This window comes from Numenius arquata, chromosome 6, assembly GCF_964106895.1.
Source record: "Numenius arquata chromosome 6, bNumArq3.hap1.1, whole genome shotgun sequence".
Taxonomy (NCBI): Eukaryota; Metazoa; Chordata; class Aves; order Charadriiformes; family Scolopacidae; genus Numenius; species Numenius arquata.
In genome coordinates, this window is record NC_133581.1 from 24,851,844 (window position 1) to 24,863,854 (window position 12,011).

The following is a 12,011-nucleotide window of genomic DNA, read 5'->3' on the forward strand; positions in this document are numbered from 1 at the left end:
CATAGATAGCGACATCAACATCCATTGAAAAGTCAACACCACGCAAGTCTAAGTGTAAAGAATTAAAAGGAAGCAGCTTTCATGGCAACAAAGGTGTCTGTAGAATTTGGACAGATGCGTTTTCCTGTAGCTGAAGGCGCAGTGCTGCAGGACAAGCTCTGCAGACAGCACGACCAACTTCCACCAACGAGCAAACAACGGTGAAAGATCCGTAATGGCGGCACCTCACATGTAGCAAAGTAAAAGCTTTCTGGCGATTCTGAAATATTTTGGTATCAAAGATACATTGCACCGTCACTTCAGTCTTTTACATTTCATTCACGACAGCACCTGAAACGGGATGTCACGCACAGAAATGGTGCTACTTCATAAATATGCGTACCCTAAAGCCTGCGTCGTGACAGCTTCCAAAGCACTAGGATCTCAGGACGCGCTGCAACCCCATGGCAGAAGGAGCACATTTGGCTGGCAACGGCACCAGCAAATGTGCCTTCCACGGACGTCTGGTCCATACCAGGCTGGCCATCTGGAGTCACTGACCGCGCGGGGCCACCTGCGGCAGCGGGAGCACCTTCCTGCTGGCCAAGCAGCAGCTGCCACAGGCTCGGTACCAGCTTCAGCAGCAGCAACGTACCTGCTGGTATCTGGGCCAGATAACCTCTTCCTAAGGTCGTAAATGTGGGACATCCAGAACAAAGAACTTTCAAGGTCTGGCTACGCTAAAGGCAGATTCTCAAGATCCTCCTAAGCAAACGTTGAAAGTTAATAAAATTTAAAATTTCAGAAAGAAGAGCTGATTAGTCAAATGGTTATATCAGCATTTTAGAACCCTCCCTGTGAATTTCTATTGGGAAATACCTTAATCCAGACTTGATGTAACACAGCAAAAAATGAAAGCCACCAAAAGTCATCTGCTGCAATATATATTTTAATTCAAAGTGAATCTCGACAGTAATACACCATAAATTCTTATTTTGACACTCACCAAAATAGTCACCTGGAAAACCCGCTTTTTGTGACAAAGTACAGAAGGCTTGGTCACATTTAAATCACTGAGAACTAGAAAGAAATACTATCGCAAACTGTAAGAGACATTACATCCATAAAAAATTTTCCCAGTCCTCATATTGTAATATTGCACAGTGCAATTGCTACATGGCCAACTAGTGTAGCATAGAAATCCAAAGCAAAAAAAAAAAAGCCACAAGTCTACAAATTGTTAAACAGTAACAGTTCAAACTTATTAATCAAGTCTCTATCACTGGGTATTTCTAGAACAAGTCTTCCTACAGCTTGCAGTGTGATTTAACTTTTACTTAACACAAACCAAGTTAATTAGCAGTAAAAACCGAAAATTTAAAAATTAAAACCAAAAAAGTTAATACAGTAGCATATTTGACCAATAAAACACCCTGAAGTAAAGTTAAAAACCGAACACAAGAAATTAATATAAAATCTTGCAAATTAAAGTAATATGCAGATATGCAATTCCGTAGTCATGCAGTGTTTTATTTAAAAAAGGCATTAAAACGGTAATGTATATAAATGCATCTCAGAGGATGACTTTTTTCACAGAAAAGGCCTTTGCCCTGAAAGCTTTTATTTTTTTCTGCAGATGGGCCCCGGACACTTGCAGTGACAAGAGTCCGTTCTCTCTGAGTGTATTGCAGGATGGGGGAGAAAAGTCACCCGGTATATTGAATTTTAGCTGTGGCGGGATCCCAAATATTTCGTTCTTTGAAATGCAGACATTTCTAGAATTACAACACATAGGAAGAGCAGCAGATCTAATTTGGGGTGCATTTACAGCAACTTTTTCCTGCATACGATAGGATACTCTTGTGTTATACAGATAATTGTGTCGATTTAACAAGCACGTTAGCTTAAAACCTTAAGCACAGTAAAAAGAAAGTACAGTAAATACATTAGACCAATGAAAATCCCCATGGCCCCAGGAAAAAAAAAATGCAATTTTTTTTTTGTTGTTATCACAATACAAAATTCATTTCCTCCATTTGCATTGGTGATTCTTGGTGTGTCCATTGCCTGCAATGGAGTAAGCACCAAAAAAACGTCGCTTCCCCAACACAAGGGAGTGAACAGAAAACTATCTGCTGGACCATATAGCACAAGTTTGAAGTGGTGAGGTGGATATCCAATTTGAGCATTTTCTTGACTCCCTATCTTTAGGCTTTATATATGTGTTGATAAGATTTCAAATTCATCAGGATACTCCTAGTTTCTAATGCATACTTTATATACACACGCTTGTACAAAATGCATAGAGTTGATTACTAAAAACACTGAAACTTTTGGGAAAAGTTAGGTTTCTTAATTTTCAGTGTGATTAAAAATGTACTGCTGGTATTTTTATTATTTTTTTATGATCTAATACTGTTGTATTTTAGTTATTACTTAAAAAATAAATCAAATGTAGGCACATTTATTACATTCAGACATTCATTAAATAAAACACTGCTTGTGTTAGTGGAGTAAAGAAAATTACCAGTTATTAGCTTATTGACAGAGTTAAACTCAAATGCTTTGCACTCTTATTCCAGTCAACATTGCAAGGATTGTATTCCAGATTTTGTTTTAAAAAAAAGTTAAGTCAAGCCTGCAAGATGCAGCTTTTTAAGTGTCTACACAATGCCAATATGAAAACATAAAAAAAATTAAATTACATCAATACATCCACTTATATGCAGTGATGAGCTCAAAGTTAATGGAGATAAAATACTGATGCAAATAACACACCCCAAAAAAACATATGCAATCATCTTCCATCATTTACAGTATAGTAGTTACGACACTTCAAACATGAAAACAAAATAAAATTAGAAAAAGAAAAAAACCAAACCCAAAACCCGGTTTCTATTTCATATAATTAGACTTGTACAGAAATTAGAAGGCTAAGAAAGAACTAGTTAATCACCTAATTTCACAGCTATCTGAAGTGGCAATCATTATATAGCAGCTTATCTATGATACATTCAAGATAAATGATACAATTTATTACTTGCCCATAAGCTAAAACACAGCCTCAGCTTTATACCTTCCGTAAATCCCATCTCTACACTACAGTATACTTGAGGTCTATGAAAAAGTAGCTACCTTTTATAGGAAATGGATGATTAAGTCTTTGGTGCTGCAAAAGCAACTTCATTTGAACAAAACAAAAAACGAAAAAGACACACTTCCTAAGGAAAAAAAAAAAAAAAATGCAAAAAGCATGTAGTTTACGTCCCTGACGGAATGTATTAAATAAGCAAACACCCGCAACAGGCTAAAACAAATACTATCATGTAAAAAGACTAAAATCTCTCCCATGCATAAATGAAAGATTGCACACAAAGAACTCACATCTTTTCAAGCTTCAATAGTAAATATTCTGCTACTAGTTATTAAATACTGCATGGTTTGCTCAAGCTAAGATGAAACCACATCATGGATCAATGAGCACTTGGCTTTTTCTTTCATTAGCTAGTCAGTCATGCCTACCGCACCTCTAAACATTTTATTATATCCAATTAGACAAACACTTTTAAAATAAACTACTTAGGTTGTATTGCAGTTCCATTTACCAGTATGAAATACTGTGTTGTGTGTCACTACTCAATAGCTACTGAATCAACTTTTCTTAAGCACTACTAAAGTCTTGTCTTGAAGCTAGATCATTCTGGGGGAAAAAAAGACAGCAAAATTCGGCTACAGCAAAACATGCTGCCTTCTTGATAAGGAAAACACACCCAATACTAAAATCATACCACACAAAACCGAAAATGAGCATCACGCTATCAAAAAAACAGCAGATCTGAATTTTTAAGTGCTGCAGTCCTCAACATTTATATATAAGTAATAACATTAACAACCTCAAATATTTAAGGCACTATGTGTGGGAACAGTTTACAATGCAGCTGAGATTATTAGGACAACAACATTTAAGAGCAATGTTTAGGCTTTTTTTTTTTTTTGCCCATGCAAAAGACACATGCAATGTGAAGAACAACAGCTCAACTTTTAGATAAGTGACTCAACATTTAAACACCAAGATACGCAATACAAACAATTTACTTCTACACTGTACTGCTGACATATGTGCATCTGTTGCTCTAGTTCTGTACACTGAATGGCTTCCCAAATGTAGACGTGTCTTGCACTAGTTAGAAGGCAATTTTATAAAAAATAGCAGGAGCAAAACCAGATTTCTGCTCCCGTAAGTCACCTGTCTAAAGTTACTATATAAGAAGATAACATGACCAAAGACAAGTTATACCAAATGTGCAAAACACATTAAAAGTGAGTTTTTTTTAAAGCTCAGAGTTGTTTAAATTGCACCCAAGTCTACACGAATCAAAAAAATAGTTTTCCTGTTGTGCCATGGCTAATATTTAATAAATACCATGTTTCTTCTTAAATCAAACTTCTGTATCATTGAGCTTCCTCAATATACTGTATTTGAGTTCTCACATGAACGGATACTGGCTGAGTTTTGTTGGACTCAATGGAAATCCTGTGTAAGCAGGTGATGCTGCAATGTACGAATGCGGTGGGAAAATTGGTTTGTACTGAGTCTGATGAATGGTTGGGGAAGGTAAGAGACGGGGATTTATGCCAACTGGAACTTGGTGTACTATACCACTGGGATGAGACAGATTGTACGCTGGATGTTGTAACAAGGGTCTTGAGGTACATGGCGAGGCAAGGAGGTGGGCGACAGGGGCAGCGGTACTAAGGGGTGCCGACGACGGGTAGGGAAGAATAGCAGGCTGTCCTCCAAGGTGGGTACTTCCAGAGAGATGCGCGTGCACGGTAGTGTGATTTGGACTTCCTTGCGGAAGGGAGAAAGCGTGACCGGCAACGCTGGCTGGGATGTAAGCCTGCTGCCTCCGATGAGCATAGTTTCCGTTCCATTCCTGCGGCCCAGACCCAAAGTGCTGAACCTGTCCACACACAGAAATGGGCAGGTCTTAGTATTTCCAAGAATAAAGAGACTTTGAAAAATGGAATAATGCACTAAAACTAGTCAACTTAAAATCGAGAGTAATATAGAGACAGGAATAATTAAACGCTTAACAAAAAAAAAAAATTAGCTATTTAGATAGTAGCACAGACAGGAAATCTGACAATAAGAGATGGTAAACAGAACACAAGTTATTTTAATGCTCTTGCAAAAAAAAAAAAAAAAAAAAGGTAAAATGCCATGCTGGGCTGTTTTAACAGAAATACCATGTATCACATGAGCAAGGTGCTTATTCCACTCTACTCAGCACTGGCTTGGCATCAATTGGAAGTGCTGCATTCAGTTTGGGCACCATAATGAGGCACAAAGAGGACAAATAGGAGAGAAATTTTAGAGGAGAGCAGAAAAAATAATAAACGGATTGAAAATATCTGAGACAACTAGGCAAACAGAAGTCTAGGGCTATGATCACAGGAAGATGTGGCAATCATTAACAGTTATAAAGAGAAAGACTAAAAATCAATTACTCCTATTACATGATGCAGACTTCAAACTACATAGGGCATCTACCAAAGAAGGAAGGATTAGCATAAATTTTTGTAATGAAAATAACGTTCTACACTTTCTGCCAAGAGGCTGAGGAGCTGCAGTCATTAAAAAGATTAAAAATTAATACTATGCTGATCATATTAAGGTTTGCTTAGAATTAATTAAACCAATCCTTCTGCATAATCACGCAGAAGGGAAGATTGTGTCACCCACCCAAATGTTTCTTTCAATCTAAACTATTGAAGTCATTATTGGTAAATCCTCTTATCTACGTATAGCATGCTTGCATTTAGTATTTAACTTACAATTTAATATTCACAGCTACTCTGCTAGACTTAGACAAACAGGTACTGCTTTTATATTAAACGTACCTCCAGATATCTAACCAAATGCTCAATGCAGCTATAGCTCAATATTAATTAATTACAAAGGGGCTTAAACTTGATGCCGTGTTAACTTCAGTTCTCAGCCACAGCAGATGCATTTTCTATGTTAGGCAACGATAAAAGTAGCTTTTAGATTAACTGTGGGTATCTTCCAACATTGGACTGAACTACAATCACAACCTCTTCTCCCCCCCAGCTCCGCTACCTGGTAGCAAAGCCTGGGTTTGCTAAGCTCCCTCTCATCTCTGGATACTCAAACTACAAGCACTTTCATGCACACTACTAATGTAACCAGACTGAAATATAGCCCCAGTTTTCAACTGCACACTACGAGCATTTTAGCATTTGGATATAGGGGAAAAAAAAGATATATTTTTCATTTTGTCTCATGCTTTGATTTTTTGTAGGTATTGATAATTTTCCCAGTGTGGCTTTTCTATCATTTTTAAAAATAAAGTCAGCTGCTTTAAGAGAATGACCAAAAATGGAAGATACTTATGACTCGCCCAGTAAGTTGAAATCCATTTTTCAAGATTTGAACACTTCTGTAACCAAGCTGTTGAAAACCTGCAGTTGCCATTGACAGCAATTGAAATTGTGAGCATTCAGCATGTTTGGAACCTCAAGACAGAAAAAATACTTCTTAGATGCGAGTAAGTACACATACCTGACTGAAGTTTATATGTTGCTGATGGAATGCTGATGTCAGTTTTTGCTGACGGTTTCCTACAATAGAAGACTGGTTTATTCTTCCCAGGACAGACCGACCCTTTTTCAGTGGCTGGCACGAAGCATCTTCCAAGAAAAAAGAAAAATGAACAATGTTACGGTTTTGTTGTCACTATTCTCTTCTAACAAAAGTTAGAAAAAGTTTCATTTGCTTCAGCATACAGGGAGAAATAATAAAATTTGATGATAAAAGCAGAAAACCAACACAAATTAGAAATGTTTAGTACAGATTAGCAGATACATGAGTAGGTCAAAATCTTCATGTTTATGGTCATTGAACAAATACTCAATTTTCTAGAAGAGAATTTCTAGGTATAGAAAGAAAACAAAACTGAACTAACTTACCTGTATTCACCATCTGTTCATCAAGATGTAACCTGTTTTCAAGTCTCATTGGTGGTACTACTACCGTGCAAAGAGCTGATTTGGTTTCAGGATTAACCGATGCGCTTGCTTCCTTATTTTTATTGGTATTCGCTACAAAGCCATTTTCCACAAATGGGCTGTCGTGTCCTGAAGAGTCTGAAGTTGGGGAACCATCCACTGTATCACATCCACTTTCCTGTTCATCATCTGACATACTATCAAAAAATAAAACTATTGCGTTGAAACAAATACATTTTCATAACATAGATGCATTTTATTAAATTACCATGTAAAATTTATGAAAGTGAAACTACTCAAAGTTGGTTAAAAATGTTAGATTTTAATTATATGAGCAGACATTCAGCTGGCAGTTCAATATTCAAACTCATTCTACCTATAAATTGCAAGGCTCAGAGAGAGGAGGTCGCTTCTACATAAAGACTTAGATGTGTAACTCAACTTGCATCCACTTTGTAATTTATTTTTTAAATAATTTTGTACTTATAAACCACCCAAAATTTAGATTTTTAGTTCAAATAAAAGGTTGAAGAAGATTATTTCATTTCTTCCTGAATCAAAACATAAAGTTCTCCGGATGGTTATTACACCAGCAAATGAGAACATACTGATCTAATTTCCTCCTAGAAATCAGCCACATCCCGAAGCCTCTGAAAAGCCATCCCTGGGGCCCACCAGAGTCAGGATGGGATAAGAGCGCTGAGGAAGCAATCTGCACAGCGGCAGGCAGCTCCCTCTCATCTGCATATCAACCACCAGCAGCCACACTAGACCTTATCTACTGAAAAATTAGGTCTCTCCGAATCTCCTGCAGACAGCACTGCCTGTGCGTGACTGTCAGATTCTTTTTCACAGATTTAGTCTAAGGAGACAAATGCAACCCTCTATTTACACGGCGGCTATTTTAGCACTTGTGATCTGTGAAATCCATGGTGGTCCGGTGGTGCAAACTCATTTATTCAGCAATTGTTTTTACCGAAGCAGCTAGAAGGGGGAAGAGGTGGAGAAATCAACTCGTAATAATAGCCTTTGCTAACATTTATTGAAGGTCCACGCTTGTATCAGAAGAAGAAAGGGCTAAGAAGACGGTAAACGCCAGCTGCCAGAAGCAAGACCACAGTTCAATCAGTGGAACCAGAACCAAATACCTTTTAGGCAGCAAGTAGTAAACAACCTGGGAAAGGAAACTAATTTACAACAAGGTATATTGCCAGAAAAGATATTAATCTCATTTATGTCTTATTTATTACACAAGCAAAAGATACATCACAGACGCATCACTAACAACAACAAAAAAAGAAATTTGACTAGTCCTCAACTGGGACTGTGCCAGGTATGGATTATATAGATAGCAAGAGACATCATTCACTTAATGGAGGTATAAAGAACGGTATGGGGTGATGAATAAATAAGTGTAGATGCAAACAAAGTTCCTGGTTAGACAGGATAGACATGAGAATTAGGAATTTCTATAAACTAGAAAAACATGAAAACTCCAGTTTATATTACAAATTGGTGGAATGCATGCTTAACTTAAAACAAGCAAGGAACAGCAGTGAATTCACTAACCCCTAACCATATGGTCAAGTCCTTTGTTCATTTTATAGCTAATGTAACATGTCCTTATAGCGCGGTGATTAAATTAAGACAATATAAGTAAAACCATTTAATTTTTGTGAAAAATACTTTGACACTATGAGGGTCAGCACAAAAATCTGAAGTTTTAGTCAACAGAGCTAGGTAATTCTGAATAGTTTTTTAAGTAACAAATAGTGATACTATGACAACTACTGAGCAATAATTATATTTTTATATTCTTAAATTTTTATTCAAGTTACTAATTATATGACTTACTGTAAGTCGAATGCTAACAAAACCAGAATCTGACGCATTCCTCTGCTATTGACATAAAGTTGAATTACAAAGGGGAATTGAATTACAGGTCAGTTCCTTGCAATCCAAAGAAAACACTGTAAAATCAAGCAGGTCTTTATAAAAATTTGTCTAAAGTTTTGATGTTGTGATATTAAAAAAATATCATAAGCAGGTCTGATAATTCTATCAACCAGGTCTGATAATTCTATCTACCTGATGCCTCCTAGAACAAGACACACCTTGTTACCTAAATCTTTACTAAAATTTAGCCATTTGAATGGAAATTTTTCAAATGCTTCTAGTTATTCTCTTGTTTTACAGTCAGAAATGACAAATGCTTGAAAACAGGACCAGGGAAATATACCTGGTTTATTCCATCTATATAACACTGGCAACTTTTTATATCAGTATCTCCCAAGTCCCAGAAATGGCAGAAATTTGTCTGGGATTATCTTCTACATCAAGTAACCCTAAAAAATGAAAAATCTATCCACGTGCTCCATTACTATACTTCTGTTGTTGGATCTAGCAGTTGTGTCTGAAGAATGAGCAAAAGTTAAAGATGTTCTGGTAACTTAAAATCTGTCACATCCTACTTTGGCTTAACTAATTTTGCCACCTCAGAAGAATTTTGTTCTAAAGGAAGTTGCATGCGACATGTTTATATTTTCTGTATAAACACCATTCATTCAGTATTCTGAAAACTTCCAACATAGCAAGACGGATCTGTTAGAGGCGATAAAAGAACAGTCTCTGCTGTGCAACTGTAGGCCAGTAAATTAATGTTTAAACACATCACTTAGCCTCACCAGATGGCAACATGACAAAAATTTTGCATTTTTTATTATAAACTGAGTCTGCTGTATACTAGGATCTTTCTTTTTATGGAAAGGAGCACAGCTTTTTACCTGTTGGATCTCTTGCAAGGAGATGGACTGGACTGTCCCGAGGAGCTAGTACTCAGAGTGCTATCAGGACTGCTGAGAGAACACACGCGGTCAATGTTCAGGGTGTTCTGGCAGGCTTCGCAGTCAAGGCTACCTTTACACCTACCACACAAAAAGAAAGTCAGCAAACATACCATCTCTTGCACGTTCTTTCCCTGTGCCACTGACTGAGATGTAATTATGGAACAAAAAGGGGGAAAATATTAGAGAAGGTCCCTTAAATGTAAATCAACGTTGCTTCTTTTACATCCAAACCAGATTTTAAATCTTTTCTGAGTTCTTTTGGAATTCTGCAAAGACTAAGCGTGCATTTTTTTGAAACCTACTAAGTGAATAAATTTTTTATTGAATCGATACTATAACAAGTAGATAAAGGGATTTTACTACAACAGTTCAGAGCCCTGAAACATTTGACAAAGTTTATATTTAAAATCCACGTTACTCCAGTTCAGAATCATTATAAGTAAAAATCAAGTCGAGCAAATATTAAAACTTTTAAGCCCTCATTTAAAATGACACGTTTCTTTGATAGCTTTGTGAAAGAAAACTCCTTTGGGGGACCACGCTCAGCATGTTTTTATACCAAATGCACACCGTTTCATACTGTTAGAGAAGTATTTTTTACCCATGGGTACGTAATGTTATCTACTAGATGCTATCACTAGAATGGTAACATTGATTATACGAAGCTGGAAGACTCATCTTCAACAAAAAAGAGGGTATGACAGCATTAAGCAAAATCAAGTATGCTGGAGCTAAAAGTATTCTGTTCTGACCAAATTTGTTACAAAAGGACAACAAATTATTTGTTTCCTGTTGCAAATGTTCAACGTACATAGATTAATGAGGCAGGCTTTTGAAAGTATTTTTCACTTTCAAACACTGCTACAGTTAACTTCGCAGTGAAATTTGATTAGAAATGCATTGTTTGCCTTTTTCTAACTCCCGATTCATACTACCAGCTATATTTAAGTAACACCTTAATAAAAGTAAACATCGATTCTTACTCTCTCAGTGAATGTGTTCGTCCTATGTCATCTTCATCCGTGTCACTGCTGATGGTGATGACGCTGACCGCTGGGCTGGGGGAGCCAGCAATGAAGATAGCCTGCCGCTGTTTGCTTGGAAGAGATGAATCAGGGTCCAGCCTGACCGATGCTTCACAACAGTTACTTTCCTGTCCTTCTGAGTTATGATTGTCCTGTGCTTCTATACAACTTATACTCTTTACAGCCTTCAGGTTAAGTATCTTTGGAGACAGAAAGGCTGAATTTTGGATATTGGTATTTTGTAACACATTGCTCCTGTGAAGAAAACACATCGTTTGACATTTAGTGAATCTCTACCAACAGACCTGAAAACTGTACTATTTTCAACAAACCAGCGAAAGCAATGTAGGTTAAAACACCAATTTTCTAAACTAATACACAGAGAAACATAAAACAGGAAAAGCAGTCATGAATACTTGGCATATATGATATCATATATTAATAATAAAAAAAAAAATCCAGAAACATGCTAGTAAGAAGCTACATTGCCACATCCAAGGTATTACCCAAAGTAATATCTAAAGCAGAAATTTGCAACAACGTTGAATACAGTACATTGAAAATCCAATTTTCTTAAAAAGAAACTAAAATCCCATTTGGGTGAAAAACAGGCAAACAAAGCCAGATTTCCTGCAAAGATTCTCCCTGAAAACAAAAGCTGGTAGTCTCTGGATGAAATCCTTGCTTAAAACAAGACTGCTGAAATTGCCCTCTGTAACCCTCACTTTCCCCTTCATTGAGCATCCCACACCTTCGCAAATACTTTGTATGGCAGCGGGACACATTTTCTTCAGAGGGCAGATAGAGTATTTTTGGCCACCACTGAAAGACAGACTGTTCTTAAGACGATTATAAGGCATTTTGCAACGCTGTTATATAGTATCTCTTTTATTTTTAGTTGTCTAAAGCTGATACGTCCTCGTGCACATGAGCTTAGGAATATCTCATTAGAGCTACCTCAATATATTTTTGTACCTTCCCAGAGGCTTATAGCTTTTGTCCCAAAAGACAACTTTACTATCATAACAGGCGCATACTAATCAACAGGAAATAAAACCTCTTACTATTGCAAGTATTTTTCCACCTAGTCTGCATTACCAAAATAACACTGAAAACTTATGGCAGAAAG

At 36.9% G+C, this 12,011-nt stretch overlaps 1 protein-coding gene across 1 annotated transcript in view; it reads right to left on the bottom strand.

Moving 5' to 3' along the window:
* Positions 1-911: 911 nt before the first annotated feature.
* Positions 912-12,011, bottom strand: part of HIPK3 (homeodomain interacting protein kinase 3) — a 76,280-nt gene continuing 65,180 nt past the window's right edge. The window contains exons 12-16 of the mRNA XM_074150049.1: positions 10,841-11,137; positions 9,795-9,935; positions 6,973-7,208; positions 6,566-6,693; positions 912-4,943 (exon numbers count right to left, since the gene is read on the bottom strand). Coding sequence (XP_074006150.1) covers positions 4,467-4,943; positions 6,566-6,693; positions 6,973-7,208; positions 9,795-9,935; positions 10,841-11,137 — 1,279 coding nt within the window. The 3' untranslated portion in view covers positions 912-4,466. The remainder of the gene's footprint in view (positions 4,944-6,565; positions 6,694-6,972; positions 7,209-9,794; positions 9,936-10,840; positions 11,138-12,011) is intronic.